At 36.9% G+C, this 24275-nt stretch overlaps 1 protein-coding gene across 1 annotated transcript; it reads right to left on the bottom strand.

Moving 5' to 3' along the window:
* Positions 1-475: 475 nt before the first annotated feature.
* On the bottom strand, positions 476-15965 carry LOC127508110 (sucrase-isomaltase, intestinal-like). Its single transcript, XM_051885760.1, has 26 exons — positions 15768-15965; positions 15040-15139; positions 14773-14873; positions 14448-14651; positions 14050-14204; positions 12071-12239; positions 11463-11559; positions 11068-11180; positions 10779-10904; positions 10302-10433; positions 10028-10147; positions 9823-9885; positions 8842-8958; positions 8394-8484; positions 7076-7214; positions 6846-6979; positions 6172-6206; positions 5921-6037; positions 4451-4599; positions 4287-4371; positions 4078-4134; positions 3797-3921; positions 2935-3023; positions 2173-2222; positions 1590-1751; positions 476-895 (listed from the first exon to the last, which is right to left on the bottom strand). Exons 2-26 carry the CDS (start codon positions 15137-15139, stop codon positions 815-817), a joined length of 2811 nt encoding a protein of 936 aa, XP_051741720.1. The 5' UTR covers positions 15768-15965; the 3' UTR covers positions 476-814.
* Between the last annotated feature and the right edge of the window lie 8310 nt (positions 15966-24275).

Raw genomic sequence — 24275 nt, 5'->3', positions numbered from 1 at the left:
GTTAAAAATCATGTCTGATATGTTTTTTCAGTTTCTTTAATCACACTGGAAACTGAAAAGCAAGTGAAACACATTGCATGGTGGGATACAGTATTATACAGTATAGCCTACTGCTCATATCAGTGAATGTAACAGCTCTTCTTGTGTATACTGTGTACATTACACATACAGCAACAGTAAGAGTAGTCAAAGTTAGTTAGCTTAATGCGTTAACTAGTATAAACAAACGAGAGCTCATTGTATAAATTTGCATGATTATATTGAGACACTAAGAAAACCTTCATCTTGAAACTCCAGATATACTTGTATTTTTTAATATTTCATCAACTGCATGTGTATTCTGTTATTTTCATGTTTTCTTTTGCAGTTTTGTCCCTAATCCATGTTTTCTCCCATGTATTCCTGCATACAGACAATCACAAACTCACGTCATGCAGCAAAGAAATGGAAGAAAGTTTCTTCATATGATCATAAATGGGGTTTAATCACTTTATTGCAGTTTTCAAATCTTTCTCCATGTTACACTGCATTTTCTCACATGTTTCTTAATGGACAGCGATGAACTTCTAATGGTGAAATGAAGAAATCTTACTCAGGATCAGAGCTGATTTTTCATGACACAGAAGTTGAGAGGTTTTCCCCTTAATAAGCTGTGATTGTCAATATGAGATCCAAACCAAAACAGAACAAAACATTTATTTTAGAAGAAATCATTTCAAATCCAGATGATAAAAAGCTCCCGGTGGAAATGCTAAATAAAGGACTAGTTGACTGAACATTGGTAAATAAAGGTCAATAATCATGCGATCCGAGTCTAAGCTGTGTTCCAGGTGATTGTGAAAGGCTTTTCAGTGCTGTGAGATTGTGATGTCGCATCAAACTGCAACTTCTGAACCTGAGGGAGAGGAAGAGACGCAGTTTTCAGACAAAATGAAAGCTACACTCACAGTCAGCAGTTACTACACAAATCCTCTTTAAAGGGATGGTTCACCCCAAAATAAAAATGTGCTGGAAATGTACTAAAAAAAAAGCTAGTGGTCATGAAAATATCTCTTAAAAATATAAAAAAAATAATATTAAGCACAATATAACTTAGTATTTCTTACTGATTTTGGGGTGAAATATGACCAGGATAAATTAAAGGCCACAGATATAATATAATAAAATCATTTATAATTGGACTTATAAATGCTTACTTGTCATTAAAATAATATCTCTTAAAATATGAAAACTTCAATTTTAAAAAAATGAACTCTCTTTATATATTTTTGTATATTTTTTTGTAATGATTTTTTTTTTTGCATTGACATTTTCATGAGATTCACCCAATTATAAAGATATATTTAAAAATGAAAACTTAAATACATAAAGATTTTTTTTTCATTTCAAAATTTCATATAAAATTATTAAATGTGTTAAATAACTTTTAAATATAATTTTTATATTTAAATGACATTTTACATTATTCAACACTGATATATTTACATTTTTTTTTTAATTACTAAATCTGAATAAAAATGAAATAGATTCCATTTTTTTCATAATCGTATCAATGGTTCTGTTGTAAATGTTTGTATGAAGCGTCTGACCTCAGCGTTATATGTGAATGCCAGGTCTGCGTCAGGCTGTCCAGTCACGCTCATGGTAACACGAGTGACGGGCACTGTTACACCCCACACCTTCACCAGACCCAGGGTCAACCTGTCGGCCTCAGCCAGACCATCAGTGGGAACCGCGCTGGTGAGAACACCCTATAAATACAAACACACAGGACAGCTGTTACACACATGCATATTTACAGTGTGAGCAAACATGCTATTGCAAATGACAACTGATGACAGTAAAACATGCAGTTAAACTATAGTAATGAATTTTTGTGGGGGGGGGGAAATGTAGTTAATTATCATGAAAATAATGTCACAATGACATATGACATGCTTCTTGAGATTCAGTCACTTAGATCTGACTAGAACAGAATGAAAAACAACAGAAAATTGTGTTGTTTCAGTATTTATGTATCATCTAATGGCCTTCTGGATCTGGATCTGTTAAATAGAGAGTGATGGCCAGATGTTTGGCTTTAAGTGAGGTGGACAATCTTTGATTCTCTACTGGATTTAGTAAATCTGAAAGAACTGCACACATATCTTTCTTCAAATCATATGAACTTACCGAAGATGCAGTGAAAGTCGTCAAGAGAAAACGCTTATTCTGAACAGTATCTGTAAGGAGAAAGAAGAAAACAAAGAAGATTAAGAGAAGAACAGGAAAAAAAAAAATCACCTGTGATAAAATTATCTACATAAAAAAAAACACAAGCTAATATAAAGATACATATTCAGAACATAATTTTATTGTTTGTAATGCTGATGAGACCTTACACTATGATGCTACCAATAATACTATGAGGAAAAAGTAATAAATGCAATATCAGAAATGCATGCCTCTACTGTACCTACATTTTTTTTTTTATTTATTGCAAAACTCCAAAAACTAAATATTGTAAACATTTTGACATTTGCATCACATAACCAGCTCCATATATATGGCTTTTCTGATGTCATAAACTTGCTCAGTAGCGCACCTGGTGAAGCGAAGAAAAATCGAGAAAAATATGTTTTAATCTCACGCTTGATTTAGTTAACACTATCAGCAGGTCAAGGGTCGGGCGGTACATTATCTTCAAACATGATCGAGCATTAACCCTTTAGCGCCACTCTCCGGACATTTCATTTCTGAACTGCTGCCATATGTACATCAACCAACGTAATAAAACACTTCCAGATTCACATTCATCTGTTTCGGATAAAACTGCATGTGCTTTTAACGCCTAATTGGACATTTCACTCTGAACGTTGAATAAATCATTCAAAATCAATCAAAACCATTAAATTCCTCACGATTCCCATCCACACACACAAAAATATAACTCACCAATTCCCTCTCCATCATCCCAGAACAAGGATCCATGTGCTGAACCTCCATCATCAAGAGCAACAAGAAGACCCAGAGGATTCTGACGACTACAAGAAATAAGAAAACACAAAACAAAACAGTGAACATTACATTAGTGTTGTGACATCAAAAGAATAAACATAATCACCTACATTAACATATTAAAGTGCCATATTATGATATTTTAAAGCTTCCTAATGTTGTTTTGAAGTCTCCTACAACAGGTTTACATCCAAAGTCAAAAACATTTTAATTTTCTCATAATATCCAATAATAACATCTAATAATATTTTCTAATAATATCTAATATCTGCAGCATCAGCTCTTTTCTCACAGTATCTGAAACGGATCTAATATCTAATATTGAGATCCTGCTCTGCTCTGATTGGTCCCACTCTTTTGTGAGAAACCTCATTATCATATCTGAATTTCAGCTCTTGATACACAGTGATACGAACAGTAACGATGGTCTCAGTTTTACCGTATCAATCTCATCTAAGTGGATTTGTTTTGGCAGCAGAAAACAGCGTCTTCTCGACATGAACAACACAAACCAAACTCTTCCCGTCTCAGATACAACTACAGTGTTTGAGGGCGGGGCAAAGAGAGCTGTTAAGCCAATGAAGACCACAGGCTGGCATTATGCAAATAACTTACAAACCTACACAGGTTCAGTAAGACTGAATTACTGACGACTCGTTTCAGTTCAGAATCACTTCTTTCTTTTGGGAGACAAAAACTGACTGTTTGTGGAGCAAGAAACCCTTTTGAAAGTGGAAATACAATGCAACTCTAGAGAAATGTCAGAAGTTTTAATAAAGATGGCGGGCAGCTTGTTGACCTGTAGTGTGTGTTGTTCTCTGCTTTCTGCCAGGGCAGGATGTGTCCTCCTCTCACATGCAGGTTAATTTTCGATAATGGTGTATCCATATCCACAAACTGTCCTCGCACTCCAACAGCTTCACCCTGGTGGATCAATCACATACCAGCAGATAAGAGAAGCCAATATATAGTAGCGCAGGTTGAGTTTGTCTGGAAGCCAGCTGCATTATGACTGCTTCTTTCACTGACATGCTAATAAAATCTTGCTAATAAAGATTTGCATGCTGATAAAATGCTCACCGTGTGGTAATCGTACCAGCGGGCATTTGGGACGTAGGCCCGGACCACAGTAACACCCTTTACAAAACAAAACCAATGAGAAATGAACAAACAACACATTTGTGTCAGTTCAGGGTATGTGAGCAAAACCTCAAAACTCAAACATGACTACGGGAGGCTCTGGCTTGTAGCGTGATCATAGTGGAGTTGTGTCTGTGTGTGTACAGTACCGGGTCCAGAGCAGGTGTTATCAGAAGAGCCGGACCCCAGAGGAACTGCCTGTCAATCTTCCATGTGTTTTCATCTGTGACAAACCTGCAGAACAGAACATGATTTCATCAACACTGGACATGATCTCATCAATTATTTGGCTGAACTCGTGAGAAACACTCACTCGTGCAGCAGGGGTCTGACCACAGTGTTTCCGTGAGCGTGAGCTTCGTACATCAGTGTGTACAGATACGGCAGGAGGGTGTAGCGAATATTCAGCACATCACGAGACACAGCAGCAAACTCCGCTCCCCAGGCCACGGGATCCTGCCTCTGTTAAATATCACACAAACTCATCAGATTATCATCATTCAGCACTTCTGAAGAAAACAAGAACGGACATAAACACACGAAGCTCTGTAACATAAATAGCTTAGCTAAATGATAGAGGAGAGACAAATTTGTTGAATAAAGTCATTATTTTTGTTTTTGCGCACAAAAAGTATTCTCGTCGCTTCATAACATTAAGGTTGAACCACTGTAATTGCGCTGACTTTTTTTTAACAATGTTTTTACTACTTTTCTGGACATTGAATGTGGCTTTCAATAGAGGATTAAAAAAAACCTCGGATTTCATCAAAAATATCTTAATTTGTGTCCGAAGATGAATGAAGGTCTTACAGGTTTGGAACGACATGAGGGTGAAATTTCATTTTTGGGTGAACTAACCTTTTAACCATCAGCACCTTATCATACATTCTCTTGACATTTATGCCATAACAGATGTGTTTTATAAACACTCAGTTACAGCAGCCAGAGAACAACTGATGCAGTAAAGTAAAGAGCCCAAATTAAAGCCAACACTGACTTCAACATCTAAACCTCTGTTAATTCTCACAAGAGCTTCTGTAGATGTATGACAGAAATAAAGTCAGTCTAGTTAGTAATGAGTGAAGCTGGTAATGTTTTGTAGAGTTGTTTAATCAGATCTTGAGAGATTAAGGCCCGGTTTCACAGACAGGGCTTAGCCTAAGCCAGGATTAAGCCTTAGTTCAATTAGGACATTTAAATAGCTTTTATAATTGTTCACTAGAAAAAAACATTACTGGTGTGCATCTTGAGACAAAACAATGGCACTGACATATTTTAAGATCTGTCAGTACAAGTTACTTTCAGTTACAACAGCTTAAACATACATTTTAGTCTAGGACTAGCTTAAGCCTTGTCTGTGAAACTGGGGGTAAATGTCTTTTATCTTCAATTGATTTCATCTAAGGCTGTGACTGAAGTCAGTTGTAGTTTTTGTGTTTATCTTTCCTTCAGTGATTCTGCTTGTTAACAGCAGGTGTTCATCATTAATGCTCAATCATCACTTAATTATCTCATTAACTCTGACACTGCTTCAATGGTACTTTAACTCAGTAGTGCGCACACACATGAACACTAAGCAGTGTTAATTAACCTGGGCATTTTTCTGCATACTATTACATCTTACCAATTTCATTTATGTATGACTGACAAATATGAATCACATTAAGTTTATTAGTTTGTTTATGTTAAAACTATGTAATCCTAATGGATGGAAAATTTGAATATAATTCAATTACATAAAACTTCAATTTAGACTGAAATATTTTTGAATGCATGATCTTACTGGCATGTTTATGGTGTTGTGGTTTCTAGAGAATGGGTAGAAAGCTCCGAGCTGCATCCAACGCAGGCACATCTCGTATTCGGCAGTGTTAAAGAAGCCACAGATATCAGCGCCGGTCTGGAACATGAGCGGAAATAAGGGAGAGTGAGAAGGGAAAAGAGACATAGAGAGAAGGACATGAATAAATACAGTCTTTATTTGATAGGAAATAAAGCACAAGTGCTGCGGCAGGAGGAGAGAGAGGCACTTACATAAGAGATGCCAAATATGCTGAATTTCATCATGCCTGAAAGACAGAAAGACACCACATGTCCAACAAAAAACACCACATGGGTCAAAAACTAAAGGACAAGGATGAACTAGATTTTTATATAAAACTAATGTGTTGATTGCCCATGCAAAATATGTTGCTAGGGTGTTCTGGCTGGTTGCTAGGGCGGTTAGTTACTGGCCTGATTCAAGAAGTTTCTATAATACTCAGACAAGTATTGAAGACCCCCTTTAGTATATGATACTATTCAAAAGTTTGGGGTCAATGCAGTTTATTATAGTATGTCCTCATTGAGCTGATGGTGTGTCTTCTACATGCTGATTGGTTGATAGTTCTTTCTGCTCACCAAGGCTGCATTTATTTGATCAAAAATACAGTAAAAATTGTGAAATATTATTACAGTGTAAAACAGCTGTTTTCTATGTGAATATATAGTAAAATGTAATTTATTCCTGTGATCAAAGCTGAATTTTCAGCATCATTACTCTAGTCATCAGTGTCACATGATCCTTCAGAAATCATTCTAATATGCTGATTTGCCGCACAAACAAACAAAAAACGTACTGACCCCAAACTTTTGAACAATAGCGTATAGTAAATATGAGCACTAGCTATGCTAGCTGTGCTTCCCAATAATAATCCCCATCATCACACCTATGATGGACTTCAGAAGCTGGTCCCAGCTGGAGTAGTTGTCTCCCAGCCAATGTCCTGCCCAGCGACCACTAGACGGGTATGTTGAACGGGTAATTATCACACCTCTCTTTCCAGTGGTACTAAGCAAAGCACTGTTAAATACACACCAACACACACAGCAATTAAAACTCCTTCCAAATCAACGAGAAATAAATCTAGTATTGAATATGGAGGAATAGAAAACTCACTCGTGAGTGGGTTTGGTGTGAGACCAGCCGTACAAGTTGTGGACATCATAATGCTTGACACGTGTGCCATCAGCAAGGATCTGCTCGCTGTTCATGCATATAGTCTTATGGTTCAGACCTCTGTGCATGGACTCCAGAGCTGGGAAAGATCACACACATACATAGGGCAGATTCATTTAGGAAAGAAAGTGCTAAATTCAGGTGCCCCCTTAATAGTCGACTAAACATTAGTCAATGAGAAGAGGCTTAGGCGACCACAATTTATTTGTTTGTTAGTTGCAGAAATAAAAAAAGAAACTCCACAGGAAGTCACACAGTCTGTGATGGACAGATGGTTAACGGTGGTCCATGTGGTAATTACAGTATGTCGGGCAGGAAATACAAACATTTGCCTATCATTCATCGACCTCAAATATTACTTATCATTTGAAACATGTTATCATTAGCAACTTTACATGACCGCTCGCTCTAACTGTGCACTATTATTAGCTGCATATTCAAGTGTTTCTGTCGAAGCTGAAATATAGCATGCTTACTGCAAGACATGGAGGTGCTGGTGCGATCACTGGCATTTTTTCCTGATAACGGCGGAAACAACTTAAAATACTCTGGCATTTTTGGTCATACAGACAGATTAATACATCATTCGAAACTGTAAAGGATCTACTTTTATTTATGTAAACTCACAATAACGAGAAAATGTGTGTGCCTTTGTAGAATAAAGAAAACAAACAGGATGTGTTTTCTGCCGTCTCAGTCTCCATGAACTTCTTTTTGGAGCATGTCACAAAAATGAAACTCAGCGTATAGGTTACTTGCCTCACAGTCATAGAATTATATCTATAGAAAGCTTGAAATATCTACTTTTAAAAGAACCAATACAAAACAAATACTTTCTGCTTTTGTAATCCGTATGAAATGTGCATTTCTTTCTAAAGGCACGTTCACTGCGGAGATGGCGAGTCGGCATCATCAACTTCATCTTTGCAGCCGAAACTGACTAAGAAAACACTAGTTTATTAATAATTAAAATGTCTCCTTGCTATTTTTTCTGACACATTCATAATCATTACTTTTGCCAGTGCTTTGCGTCATGTTTTATGTGTGTGCTTGAACCTAGAGAAGGCTATATATTTAATGCTCATTATTTTCTCTCCCCATATATATTTAAGTAATTAAATTAATACAAACATGCGATTAGTCAACTAATGGCTTAACTAAACAACTACCAAAAAATCTTTAGTCGGAGGCAAGCCTAGTAAATGTTGACCATAGTGTTGTAAAGTCCACATGCCAGGATGTGCTGATAAGAACTTACGGGGCATGTATGGAGGATTTTCCAGAGTTTGATCCCCTAGACACTTTTCTCCGGCAGTGCCATGCACAAAATTGGCCGGCTCATTCATGTCCTTCAGAAAACACAACACAATGACAGTGTTATCATGCAATGAATCCAAAGGAGAAAACAGTGATGACATGCAAATGAGCGTAGAAATGGGGCGTGGCTATGATAAACCTTCACATGTTCTTGCACGGCTCCCCATGACTTTGTCAAATAAGATGTAATCCTGAATCAAAATCCTTAACATTCTTTTATGAGTCAACTTCCTCAAATTTAGAGATATTTCATTCTTACAGTTAGAGTTAGATGTGTTGTGATAAGAGCAACAATGGTGTGTAATGGCACAGATCTTGTACACTTTTAATGAATGAAATTGCTTTACTTTTCATTCCAACATGAAAAATGACAAAAACAAAGCACTTACGATCCAAAGTCCGTCAAACTTCATGACGTTGTTGTAAAAGTCTTTAATCTGCTCTCCCCACCACTCCGCTGTACTGTTCTTCAAAAAATCAGGGAACGCCACGAAAGATCTGAAGAGCTGAAAGTTTAAATGAAAGAAACGTTAAGTTGGACAAGGTGCTTTAACCATCACTACATACTGATTGGATATTTGCTAATTTGTTTAAATAATAATGTGCTGATTGACTTCTTATCTGTTCTGATTGGCTGAGTTTGAGTTTGTTTACTACAGCATAGTACTAGACTGCGTTCCACTCCACTTTTAGACGCGCACTCGCAAACTTCCCTAAGCACTTCCCCTCGGGGGAATCCCTGCCGCCATTTTGAAGTGTGCTCCACTTCGTGAAGTGGATGAGGGAACAGACCCTTGCTCCCTCGATTTTGACCGAGGGAGCGAGTCTACTTCATATGTACACTCCATATACCACAATGCAACACGATTGTGATGTCACCTCATACCACGTTTAATTTACCCCACCACAAACAACTCTATGATATATTAATTATTTTTTTAAATATCTAAAACAACCCAAACACACCTATATAAATATAGAATGCTACATTAAACAGTTTCGTAAGGAAAAAACGCAAATAATAAATCAAATCCATAGCAGATTCCAAGTGATCAAGGGCTTAGGACATTCCAGTTCAGCCCATTGCAAGGGTTCTGCCAGTAGTGGGCACTCATGCAACGTAAGCAAGGGAAGGGCATAAAAAAAACGACCTGGAACCCAGCCCTAGTGTGTGCTCATTTGCTGATGGTGTGTCTTCTACATGCTGATTGGCTGATAGTATCTATAATGTCACTCATCTCTCTTAACTACATTTGCAATTATAGCCCATTGTACTGATGAATAGACTTGAATATGGAGGAACAAGATAAAAGATGTCCAATTCTCTGATTAAAGAAAGAAAGAAAGCAATTTATAGAGATAAAAGATACCTTTATTTGAGTATCCCAGTCCAAAGAATTGTCCACAGTAACATTGGGATAATCAGGCCACACCTATGACAGACAGAAACAACAGCTAAAATCAGTGGTTCAGGATCATTCCTGCTTTCAGTACATGTCCACGTCAACAAAACTATTAGGTACTGACTCAGAATACATCAAGATATGTTCCTCTTCCTCTCTGCGTTTGTCATACCTTTCCCCACACAATGTCATTGCTGAGCTCAGGAGGCCATTTGATGAAAACGTCTTTTTCAATCCCGGTATCAAACGCAGGGTAGGAGCCTTCAGTCTCATTGGCCGCTATAGCCGGGTCCTGTAACAAATAAAGCATGAGGTTTTGCTACAGAATACATTTCACTGCATATTTCTGGTCATACTGATGTCAGACTACAAAAGCTCTGTTCTCATTACAACATCCTTTACCATTTTATGGAAACAACTTTCCAGTAATTGAGAAATGTTGGTACCAAAATGAAGATGAAGCGCATCCCCTCGGCCCTCATTTGGTCCACCAGAGCAGGCAGTCCCTTGAAGTTTACTTTGTCCAACGTAAAGTCCTTCTGCCTCTCCATGTAGTCAATGTCTGCATACTGAACATCCTTTGAGGGGTCAAAGGTCAAATATTAGGATCATTAAACTTAATGACTATGACATCAGAAGTGCGCACAGTTCAGAGGGAACATTGCTAGTGATACTTGTCTTTAAAAGAACTGTTAATAAAAGGACTATAATGGCATTTTTATGAAAAAATGAACTTTATGATTCGGTTACTCTAAAAACGGCCACAGAACTTCGTGTTTTCATCACATCACTGCAGAATAACTTACATTTACAGTGAGAAATGCAATATTCCTGAAGTTCTAGAGCAAGATCTGAAGGTTGGTGAAAGTTACATCACTGACTGAAAGACACACATGCACACACTGAAGGATGAGATCACTTACATAAGGAATTTCAGCAGCTTTCATGTCCTTGTAAAGATCTGCGATTTCCGTATCATTGGCGTAGCCGTAGCGACAAAGCTGGAATCCAAGCGACCAATAGGCTGGAAGAACCGGGCGGCCGATCATCTGTCAAACAAAACACACAAACCCAGAGAAAAATATTTGACACAGTATGCAAATACATTTTAGAACATAAATATTCAAGTGGATTAACAGAATCGAATGTTAGATAGATATTTATGGATTTCATGCATGTGAGTTTTCCGACGTTATACACACACACACACACCTCAGTGTACTGCTGAACCACAGCTTCTGGAGAGGGACCCATCACCATGTAGAAGTCGAGGATTCCTCCAATGGTGCGGTAGGTCAGAGCTGGATCAGGCAGGAAGGTCACATCTAAGAGCAAAAAGAGGAAATGAAGACATCTTTTTGCTTTTAGACGAGCTCTTTTCTTTTGCTTCAATACACCACAGTCCAATATGGAATGTAGTGAAGTAAAAGTAAAAGGTAAAAAAACTCTGATAAATGACAGATACTATTTAAGTACAGTGACGAAGTAAAAATACTTCACTACTGTCCACCACTGGATGTATTTAGGTTGGTTTTAGCCCATTTAGCACAGGTTGTGGCCGGTGTGTCCGAGTCAAACGCACATGTTTAGTGTGTGTTTGAACTCACCCATGGCATTGCTGTTGAGCAGGAGGACGCCGTGAGCGTTTCTTGATTTCTCCAGACCCATGTAGAAGGGATGGAGTCCATAACTGTTCAGTTTATTCTACAGATGAGGAGAAAGAGATGAGAGTTTGAGTTTGTGACGTGATGTCAGCTGTCCTCAGTGTTAAACAGACAATTAAGTGTTAATGAAAGATTTTTATTTGGCTTAAAGAACCCTGCAATCTGTTTTACTTAACCTTGTTACTCTTATTTCATGTAGCTCTGCTTTTGCTTCTCTTTCTCTGGGCATTGTGTCATGAAGTGAGTCAGAGAATAAGGACAACCAACAGCCAATCACAGGACGGTTAGTAGGCCTCAGTCCAGAGGTGCAAGAGCATCAAACCAAATCAAAAAGATTTTCTCAACTCTACTTACTCAGACCAGTTCAAGGCACTTATAAGCAACTTCTTCAAGGCAACTCTAAGCATACTTCTGACTGTGAACCGACTGTCACAGTGATCACTGCTCTGATTGGTCAAACTACACACTAGGGCCGGCAGCTGTAATGTGATGTGATGTGAAGTGCAGATGACATACAGTTTCACGCAGGAAGGCTTGTTTCTGACACTCACCCCTGGAGGCTGGTCTTTGGCAAACAGGCCGTATGTGTGAAAGTTGAGGTCATGACTGTAACTGGGGTGCTCCGTTTCACCAATACCATATATGTAGTTTGAGGGGAGGCGTGTGGAGATCTGAAGGAACTGATCGGAGAATGTGAACCCTGGCACGGCAGAGTCCCATCTAGAGAAAAAGAGATTTAACAAAACATTGAGAACACTGAAAAATAACCTCCTTTTATTAAGAAGGCAAACTGTGCTCTTATAGTCATAAAAGTCAGAAAACCCTAGAAGTGCTCCATCAGCACTGCCATTCTGAGTATTTTATTTTTTTTTATTTTATGCATTTTATTTAATACATTAAAAAATATGTAAAACATTCATTCATTTTAACTCACATTAGATTCAATTGATTGGTATACTGTAACACCATACCAGCAGAGGGAGCCATCCCCTGAATACTGACTGAGATCTACTCCCTCTGCTGCTTCTACCTTGACTTCCTGTTTGGTGACTATTTAGCCAAAGAAGCTACATCCATGCTTTGTGAAGTATTGCCAGTTGCACTGCCTTACCGAGCGGTTTCCTTGTTTCCTTGTTTCCTTGTTTCCTGACCACGTGTATGATTCTGCCTGTTTATCTTTGATTGTCTGGATTATCCCTTTCTGATTTGGTTGCCTGATTGGACTGATATCTGTGTTTGGACCTTTTGCCTGCCTGCCACTCTGCCTTTGGATTCTCCCTTGTGTATGTTCTCGGATTGGACTGATATACTGGTATTGAACCATTGCCTGTCTACGATATTTGTCTGTTCCTGTTGCTGCTCAATAAACCCTCTGCAAATGTATTCTACTTCGGACTCTGCATCCTCTTTACATATACCTTGAATGTAATGCGTCTACCAAATGCATGAATCTAAATGCTATATGTATAAATATAAATGTATTTTATAAGGTGATTACAAATGGTAACCAAAATGTACAAATGGTATGAATATAAATGAACATACCCAAGTTTTGCACCCCCCCCCCCCAAAAAAAAAAAAAAAAGTGTTTGAAAAAAGTGTTTCAAACTTGATTCGAAAAAGCTAAATATTCATAAAAAAAAAAAATAGTCACACTTGTTTTGTTCATGGTCAAAAATGACCACCATAGAAAATTAATGGGAAATGGGCAAAAATACGAAAATACAGAGAATTTTTTGTGTGTAAAATCTACAAATCATCTACAATGTAGTAAAAAAGTGCACAGTAATGAAGGGGTGCAAAATGTCTAACAAAATGTCTTTCTCTGTTCAGGTTTGACTAGTAAAATTAATGCAAAAACTGACACTTAAAATCAAAATTTCAAAAAAAAATAAAAAAATAAAAAATCTAAACCTTTATAAAAAGTTGTCTTTGAGAATGTTTAAATATATCCATATAAAATAAGTATGACTAAAAATAAGTATTTATGTCTAAAAACAACTAGATAATTTATTATCATTTTTATATAGAGCTATATGGGAATCTAGTGGTTACACCATGACATTACAGATGTTTTTCTTTTTTTACTCCCACCAGATGGCACTAACCTGCCTTCAAAACTTGGATTGTAAAGGCATTGTCTCTATTTTAATTTTTACTTTTTTAATTGAAAAGCAATTAAAAATAGAAAAAAAATTGTATTATTTTCAATGGGAAAAAAAATGATCATAGTTGTTGCATAAATATTCATTAGTACCATGAAATTCTCTCAAAATATAAAAGGAAAAAATGTTATTGAACAAAAAACAAAACAAAACAAAATGAAAAAAACACACTGATTTTACTGAAAATAAAAAAAAGTTACATTTCAGGTGTTCGGTCACTTTTGACCGTGAACAACACAAGTGTGACTCCCAAATGAACAATACCAGAGGGTTAACAGTGAAAACTGCAGTAAAACTACCACATGTTTGCTAAAAGAAGCTCTCTGGACTCCATGTTAACAGAGTAATTGAGGTGTATTACTCACATGATTTCTTCTGAGCCCTTTCTGATTACTTGGATCCCGAATGGCTTGTGCTGGATCTGAACCCTGTACAGTCTGTTGTTTTCCTCTGTCTCTGGTGCGGCGGGCAGGTCGAGGGGAACAGGGACCTCGTAGCGAGCATTGGCTGGGTCAAAGATCTAGATCAACAGGACCAAAATCAGTCCTATCCTATTCTTTATTTTCTTAATTCGTAATTCTTAAGATAAAAAAGCTCAACAATAGAGCATGGCACTAGTAATGCCAAGGTTATGGCATTAACAAAAAGTATACATTAAATGCAATGTAAGTCACTTCAGATAAAAGCGTCTGCCAAATGCATGAATGTAAATGGTATATTTAGTCATTGTCTTGGTCTTAATCCTAAATTTAGAAAAGCATACCTTCCACCGCAGGCTTTGTCCACTCAGGTATGTGATTTCCACACGGAGCTTGTTGATGTCTTGAGATTGAGAACGTTGAATTGGGAAATCGGTATTGCGCACTATATCTACAGTGATGCCACTTGGTTTTTCAACAATGTTGCTGATGATGTAACCATGGGTCTCAGGGTAATAACACAAGGGCTCTTTGGGAACATCTGAAGGCTATGAAAGAGGATAAAAACATGTGGAGCAGATGTGTTGAATCACAGGAAAGACACACTTCAGATCAAACAGAGTCTTTGAAAACAACAGGGTTGAATATTGAAGATCTTCTCTCTCTGACCTTCCAGATGCAGCCGCGGGCTTCACATTTGGCCTGATCGGAACCTGCTTCAGGGTGACAATCGATGCGACTAGAGTTTGAGGATTTGGCCTCCCCATTGACTGTGACAAAAACACACAGTAAGAAAATCATTTTTGCAGTGTTTTTCTTCTATTCTTCTATTTTTGAACTTCTATTTTCATAGCATATTGGTATTACCAGGGTATTACCAAACATGTTTGTGTCTCTGTATATGAGTGTGTGTTATACTGGCGTCTCGTCACCTACCTTCTCTGATCATCTCTGCTTCCCCAGCAGACAGTAAACTGACCAGTGCAAACAACAGCATCAGGGTCACATCCGACCCCGATAAGAGCCGCTTCCCCATCTGATCAACACACACACAAGTCAAGTCAAGTCACCTTTATTTATATAGCGCTTTTTACAATGCAGATTGTGTCAAAGCAGCTTTACAGTGATAACTGGCATATAATTTTTCAGCTCTTAAAGAAAATGTTGTCAATGCAGGCAGATGCAAAGCACTGTTGAATATCAAATGTCAAGTACACATAGTGTAAGCATCTTATAATTCATTCGTCTTTGACATTCACAGTACATGTGATTTTGTGTATGAATAGCGTTTGTGTATGAAACGCACAGACTAACGCTCAAAAGCTTTTTCACTTTTGCCATATTTTGTTTCACTGTCTGAGTTTAACCCTTTCTGTAATACAGTTTTTTTTTATGCATTTCATGAAAGAGTTAAAGGCATGAAACATCCAACAATATCAACAAATATAAAATAACAAAACAGTCATTGTTTCACTTGATTCTGCAAAATGTTAATTGTCTAGTGTGTGGTTTTTTTTCTGCTTTCTCAACTTGTGCAGCAAATGGCCTTTATAATTATGACTTTTATAACATGTTTTTACAAATAAAATAAAAAGTCCCAAATAGAAGCATTAATATATATATATATATATATATATATATATATATGTATTGATTTGTCCTACCTTCAGTGTTGTTAGATGGAAATTCAGTTGTTGATTCCTTCTTTCTTCAGTCCTGTGTGAAAGCTGAAGTGCAGATTGAGCTGCAGCATCTGTTTTTATAGTAAAGCAGTGAAAGTAAACTCCTGAGGGTGTGTTTTACAGCTTCACAAGCAGAACTTCAATGCGTGATGCTAAATCCAGCGTGGGGGATTGTAAAATATCCTAATAAACAATGCTGTGATAAAGTGGCCATTAATATAATTTCAGATGGATAAGATCATGCTTAAAAGAAAAGAAAAAAAATGCTTGGTCATGCCTTACATAAACAAACAGCTCAGTTTTTTGACAGGTCACAAAGGTCATGGCCGTGAGACAAGAGTCTGTGTCCGTTCACAGATGATGGCTTAAACAGATGCTGTTTGTCTGTAAGGCATGAGCAAGCATTTTCTTCTGTGTTCATGATGTAAGCATGATCTTATGCACCTGAAATGATATTATTGGCCACTTCATCATTTGTTTATCAGGATATTTTACAGTCCCCCATTAGCTGTCAAAAAACAGAGCTGTAGCGGGAAGTCTTTGGCTCCACATCTGTGTTGAGTATAAATCATTTCGCAAGATATTTTCTCAAAAATATTGCATGAACTCTTTCAAAATGCTTCAAAGAAGCAATTAGTTAAGACCGTTTCACAAGACATTCAGATAAATGCAATTTCCTTTCAGTGATGTGTTGAATGAGAGCTTAGGGACATAAAACTATTCGCAGACGAATAAGAACATTTTAATGTGCCATTTATGGGCATATGAGACTTTATTAAGCTGGATTGTTTTATGATTTGAGGATTGACCTTTGACCCAAAAGGATGTGTGAGTGAATGACAAAAAATGGACTTTTTGAAGTTGTTTTGAACATCCGTTTTTCGACAGATGCACTGCAAAAGTGATTTTCTTCCTCAGTATTGTTCTTATTTTCAAGTACAAATATCAAGATACATTTACTTTAGAAGCAAAATTACTTAAGTTATTAAGTCTTGCTTCATTAAGTGACTTTATGATTAAAACAAGGGGACAAAAAAATCTGCCAGTGGGCTATTTTTTTTTTTTTAATAATAGCCTATATTATGTCTAATGATTTAATACATTATACTGTAACATCTATCCCTTAGACTTTTGTTTAAATGTTACATGAAATAAGGGACGAACCAGACTAATTTTACTCATGAGTCATGTGTATTACACAAAGTTATACAAAACACACAAATTCAACATTACACCAATAATCAGTAGTCAAACAGCTGGATTCAGAGGATTCAAAAGCAGTCCACCATCACAATGTGAGATTCTCGGCTTGTAGGTCTGACAGGTTTGATAGTAGATAACATTGAGTAAACGTCTCAGAGTTTTCATCCGTCTCAGATGTCCACTCAAGGGACTGGAATGGGCAAATTGCAAGAACTTCTCCTTTGAAGCCAATGATATAATTAGCTGCACATTTTCACCTTGATGTTTATTGGGCACACATCGAAATAAACTATCATTTTGAATGCATAATGAATGTGGGTAGAGTTTGTTTCAGGTAACTTAACTGATTCCCATAGAGGCTGAAGTAATGGATCTTGTTTCTGAATAATCCAATTTCATCCCAACAGACAGGTAGGTCTGATCTGTAGTCATGTTAGGAGGCGGTCTCGTTTTTCCTTTAGGATTGGACCTTTTTTTTTATTAGTCTAACTGTTGGAAACTCTTGTAAATAGTGAGAATGGCCATGTTCTGTTGTTGATGCACATCCTATAGGTGTAAGGTAAGACAACCGGCATGTCTTTATCAAAAAATGCCTTTTTATTGTAGTGGTGATACTAAACGTTTAAACTAAAATTTTGAGATACGCTTGAGGTGTTTTAGATCTATGGATTTTATTGTAGGCAAGTCAAGTGTTGATTTGAGAGGCTAAATTTATCAAACACAAGGTTAACTCACTGTCGGCCACTTGGTCATCACTTTAAAACATATAAACTTTAATGTAACTGTCAGGGAAAAACTCGGATTCAGTTGCAGGTAACAGAAAAGTTTTATTTTGCTCTCACTGAGCACAGGGGGAAAAAAAACAACAGGAACACAAGAGAGAACGTCCAAAATAAAGTCCTAGCGTCGCTTGTGACGCAGCGTAGAAGTCACTCTGCCTAGAGCGCTGTCCATGACGCAGCGTTGAAGTCTCACCAAGCTCCAGGTGAGAGCGTTGAGAATGCAGAGAGGGGCTGGAGCGATGCATCCAAGTCTCAAAGGACACAAAGATAGCCAGGGCAGGGAAGAGAACAAAAAGTCTGGCGGAATGAGAAAGAACTGTTCAAAAACAAAAGAAACAAAACAGACAACACTTGGAGCCTAAAAGACACAACACGGCAAGACTAGGCAACAAGAAGAGAAGGTCACAAGCGAAGCGTTAGCACAAACATACAACAACGGTCGGACAAAAGACTGAGCACAAGGGGATCTAAAATAGGGGAAAGCAGACGAGGGATAAGTGGCAACAGGTGAGACAGATCACAATTAAGGATGAGGATAACGAGTGGGAGGGGAAAACGCCACACTGACAGCAGAGCACATGGAGAGCTGTCAAAACAAAACTGATGAGCTTAAAGACAACAGGGCACGCAGACACAGAGACAAGACAACAAAACATGGCAAATCAGACCGAAGTCATGACAGTAACAAACAAAAAATGCTCCAAGCATTTTTCTAAATTAACTTAATAAAGAAATGAAAAGAGTTTTAACCACTTTGCCATTAAAAACAAAACTATTTTAATGGCTGCGTAATGGGGAGGAAAAAAAAAAAAACATGGCCTCCAGTCGGACTGGGCCAGAATTCTGATAAGCTGTCGGACACGGGCCGGGCTCGGGCCTGAGTGTCTCGGGACAGGGTCAGGGCCGGGCTCGGGATAGATTTGAAGCCCATGCAGAGCTTTAGTGGGAAAATGGATGCGGAAACAAAAAGTGAAACAGAGAGCTGCGCTAAAATTCACTAGTCCAGCCAAACTGTGTTGAGTACTAACAACAACAACAACACAGATTCAGTTATTTAATATTACATTTAAAACATAAAATTAAAAAATATATATTTTTTATTTTTTAAAAATTAAGCCTAAGATCTATGCATTTTAATTAATAGTAAAATTCCATCAAATTGAATTGAATAATCTTTATGCATTTTAATTGAATCAATTATTCAGTTAAACTATGTAAGGATTATATAATTTAATCAAGGAACTATTATTATTACCTTTATTATTATTGCTGTTATTATTATTAAATGAATCTTCAAGCACCTTGGTCACACAAAAATCAACTGAAAGCAACTGAATCCATAAAGGAATGCAGTGAAATTAATTTGTCATTCCTACAAATGTTTTAGTACTTATTTTAATAATATAATTTTTAATTTAATAATTAACAATTAACAGTTTTTTTGCATAATCCTAATCATCTTATCAGAAAACTGTTACTGTAATTTTAAAGTCCTATACAAGATTTTCTTTACATTCCTTTTGATGTCCTAAAACACCATTTTATTATAATAAAATCACATTAATCCTACTAGAAATGTTTTGTTCTGGAAGATCTGATTTTTGTTTTGTGTTATGTTAGCATCCAAAATTTAATTAATTCAGTTTTCAGCAGGAATCTTGCATACAGTCCTCTAGGATTTTCTGACCTGAACTTGACTGATATGTTGTTATCAGCTGCTAATCTTAATTGTACCTGCATGAACACACAAAACCTTCCTTATCTGCTCACGCTACAACAATAATGTGAGTGTGTAAAATAGTACGACGTGTGTAATATAATACAATAAAATCACAGACAAGCCACTTTCAAAAGTTTGATCTTATTCACAGTCCTTTATGAGGGAAATGAAGTAATCTGGTAGATTTGGGCTTTAATAATGATCAGGCTGGATCATGTCACTCTCAGATGGCAGAAGTCATCAATACTGGACTCTGCACATGAACAGATATATTATTTATGAGCAATCACATGAGCATGATGCCAATAAGACGAGAAAAATGACAGGAAATACACACAAAAGTACGTTTGGGGTCAGTATAGTTTTTTTTTTTTTTTTAAGAAATTAATACTTTTCATACAACAAGGATGGATTACATTGATCATATGAGAGAGTAAATACATTTATAATGTTGCAAAAGATTGCCATTTCAAATAAGAAATAAGATTTCTATTTATTTTTATTCATCAAAGAATCCTGGGGAAAAGTGCTGCAGTTTCCACTAAAATATACAAAATTATCATGATTCTAATTGATAATAATTTCCACCCTCTTATCCTTACAATTCATTTTGAAATGAAATTCACTACAAAAGGAGGGAAATTCAGTAACACATTCATTACGCTAGGCACATGAATCTGAACTTGTAGAGCACTGGACTTCCTAGTGTTCATCCAACGGTCATCTGTAGCTCAGCCGTTTGTCCAGGATTGTAGATGGGTTTGTCCGTTTGGATGAAGGTCAAAGAAAAGCTCTGAACATGACTTACCTCTCATCTGTCATTTTGAAGAACCTCCCTTGAACTACCAGCTGCAGTTTCTGAATCATTTTTGTCATCAAGCAGAGAAATGGTCATTGTGAGACTCTCGTTGGGTTTCAGAAGACTTGCACACAATTTGGTGAGACTCAACCACTGCAGAAAACATCGCCATGAAGAACCTGTGGTTTAATTTCAGAAACCATAAGTAATCAGGACACAACATGTCTTTGTATAGGTGAACATTCACAGAAAGTGGTTGCAATAGTCAGGATTAAGACACAAGAACAGATAACGGCAGGTAATTAGAATGCAAAATGGTACTTATGGTCCTGATCTCTGTCCAGAGGAAGAGGAAGTCTTGATCCATCAAAAGAAGAGCCATGAAGAGAGATCTTACAAGAACAGGCATGAATTGAGAAACCCTGCAGAAGCTCTACTGCAATCTACCGCTGTTTACTGCCTTACAGCTTCTCTCAATCAGTCTCAATCTGATATTTAAATGCTCTTTGTTATCAGGAGGAATTCATTTCATCATTGTGTTCTGAAGATGAACGAAGGTCTTACAGGTGTGGAACGACATGAGGGTGAGTAATAAATGACAGAACTTTCATTTTTGTGTGAACTAACCCTTTAACATCCCAGCTGAAAGTAATTTTTTTTTCACTTATCAGTCCATCTAGAATATCTCAGTTGTCTCTCATTCTCACATATAAACCCTTATGAAGTTCAACCATGGTTTTACTACCCCCCCAAAAAACAACAAAAAAACATGGTTATTGTAGTTAAACCATAGTAAGCACAAATTAATTATGGTTTTGCTGCACTAACCATAGTTTTACCACGGTATTTGTAGTAAAACTGTGGTTATAATAATGGTTATCAATCTGTAAAAATAACATGCTACTACACTTTTACTATAATAAAACAATGGTGATTTTTCATAAGGGAATTTAAGAACAAAACGCAAAGTTGATCAAACTAAATCAGCCTTAGTGCCACTCACACAAAACACGTGTGAAGTATTAATGAGTAATATTTAATGTTTTCAGACATGATGTCGGGTCAGATAGATTTACTCTGACAGTGTTTTGGTCATCAGTGAGAGTTTGACTGCAGATCTGGCGCCTCCTGCCGGACCCTCAGCGCATCTCTTTTATTTTAACTCTTCATTTACTTCTTATTTTTTACTTTTCATTTACTTTTTATTTCAGCAACAGTGTATTTACACGGAATACAGAAACAGCAAACTAGTGGAATACTGTCTTGTCTGGATGAAGTAAAGCCTGGACAGGTTAATGATTTAAAACAGTGTGAATGTGAAGAGATAAGAAGGTATACTTATTTACAGATCATGTATATATTGTTGTTTTCACGACACATATCATTTCAAAGCAGCTTTACAGAGATCCGTGTGTGTCAGTGTCAGTAGCTTCACAGAAATTATGCTTTAATGTCTTAGAGACATCAAAATAATGTTCATATAATAATAATAATAATACGATATGATAGGAGTAACAGAAGTAATGCATTCAGTGTTGATCTGGACGGCAAGTTTTAGCTTGGACTTTAGCTCATCGCACGTGAATCTGGATTGATACATTACATTAAATACATGATCAGCAGCTTCATTTACTGGTGATGAAACTCTGTCTAAACATCTGAATTCACCATTTAAAAAGGGAGATTTGTTTTTAGAGGCAGAATTCAGGAGACTGACCGATGGACAGAAACACGGATTGAGTCTATAAGATGTGGTCACACGTCTGGAAACAGACAGATGCAGGAATGAAAGTGTCCAGAAGCTCAGAATGAACTGAAACTCCTTCATCATGTCAAAGATCACAGTGACGTTCAGCTCTGAGTTTGATGTGAAAATGAGCTGTGATGATGATGACGAAGATCATCCTCTGGACACAGAGCTGTTGAGCTGCAGTGAATGAGGATCATCAGATCTGACTCCAGCTTCAGGATCCCTGAGAGAAACACATTCATTTCTGAACAGCAGTGAATGTTAAAGTGATGCAGTAAAACTCAATTCTTTCTCTCGGTTTGATTCACTCACCTATTTTCATTGACACACGGCACTGCCCTCAGACAACTGACAACAAGATTGAAAACTATTATTTTCATCAAAGAATTTCTTATTTTACCTATTTATTGTGCTATATTTATGTTTATTGAACGGTGTAATATCACTCTGTACATGTGTTTTGTCTTTTGTGACAGAAAGTAGTTTCTTTTAATTCTCGGTCCACTCCTACACATATTCACAGGCTAAATATAATGTTTTTTCACCATGCAAATGCAGGAAACAAGAAATGTGTTGTTATTGCCCTTATAGCTGACTCATTTAGTGAAACAACTTCAGCAGTAGACAACAACATCCTCAACAACACGCTCTAGCCACACATTCACAAAACACTGTGCATCTGCATCCACTCTCCAGTTTCAGCTCATTCAACATCCATTTTACAAATTTAGATGAACTGAACATAATGAAATTGCGTGCAAATGTTTCTAACAAAAATAAAATCACGATAATTTCAAATTTCATTTTTATAAACCCTCGTGACTCACCTGAGTTTCCTTTTCCGCAGCATGAAACAGATCAAGACCATCATGAGAAGAACCATCATGACAAGAGCCAAAGACCACAACAACTGATCTATACAATAAAACAACACAATACAATCATCTGATGCAATTGATTATTTTAAATGATACTTTAATGAAATTAATGAACAATCCATTTTGGACTCGGCGTGTGTTTTGATTTTTAGTGTCAGTGATCAGCTGAACTCACGGGTTTGTGTGGATCCGCTGCTGGAGTCTGTGCAGTTACAGGCTGAAAACACATTCACAATCATCATGATTCACTTCAACCACTGAAGTTTCAATTCAACACAAACAACTTTCAGGTAGATTCTCATGATGACTGTGTTTCATACAGTATTCAGATGAACTTCTGTCATCATTTACTCGTCATGTGACAGACACCCCCTTGTGTCATTCCCGAAATTACTTTCATTGTACTTAAAAAAAACAGAAGAAAGAAAATCATATCTGGAATATAAGAGACGTTTTTTGGTGAACTGTCATAATTTATATTTCAGTGTGAAGTGTCTCTTTAAGGATCATCTGTCCATCATAAACATCATGATGAGTGTTGACGTGTCTCTCACCTCTGAACATGGTCTCGAATCTGAGCTGAAATGAAAGAAAGAAGCAGTATTTATAGTGTTCATGAATGTTTCATTGATTGATGCTGTGAGAGTTTGTTTATGTTGAACTGATTCATATATTAAACACTAAAGTTCATAATCATATTTTAGATTGTAGATCCTGTTCAATGTGAAAACAGATGAATGATGTGTTGAGAGAGTGAGCTGATTTACTCGTGAAGCATCACAGATGATCTCATGATGAAGTTCATCCACACACTGAGACATGGTGAGATGATCAGATGAGACAGATGTCGCAGGGTCTAACAGTCTGTGAGGATCTGATGGATCTGCTAACAGACGCCCGTCCTGAACAAATGGATCAGAAGAGAATCATGTAATATGTTTGAGTGTGAATAATGGTGTAGTTTGAGGACAGAAACACACACTCACCTTTAAGTTCCAGCTCTGTTCACAGTCTCCATCGAGTGTTTGATTCAGTAAATCAGAGGGAAGTTTGAACTCGAACCCATCTGCGGTCTGAATCTCCGCACACGTCACATTGATGTCAGGCATATTTCATATGAGGGAGCTGGACAAATCACAGGACAAATGTTGACATATTACTGTTTTCTAAGAATAACATTTTTGAGGAAAAGTTGCATTGATGTGCATTAAAATGTTAAAGTTAAGAGCGTCTTCTATAATTAATTTCTTTTCTATTCAATTATTCTTAAAAAAAAAATCTATTTTAATTTCAAATCTATCACATTACAGAAGACAAACTTTGGAACTATTCTGTTACATTATAGTAGGCCAAAGCAC

This window comes from Ctenopharyngodon idella, chromosome 3 (assembly GCF_019924925.1).
Source record: "Ctenopharyngodon idella isolate HZGC_01 chromosome 3, HZGC01, whole genome shotgun sequence".
Taxonomy (NCBI): domain Eukaryota; kingdom Metazoa; phylum Chordata; class Actinopteri; order Cypriniformes; family Xenocyprididae; genus Ctenopharyngodon; species Ctenopharyngodon idella.
Note: the sequence above shows the minus strand (reverse complement) of the source record. Positions and strands in the feature narration are given on the sequence as shown.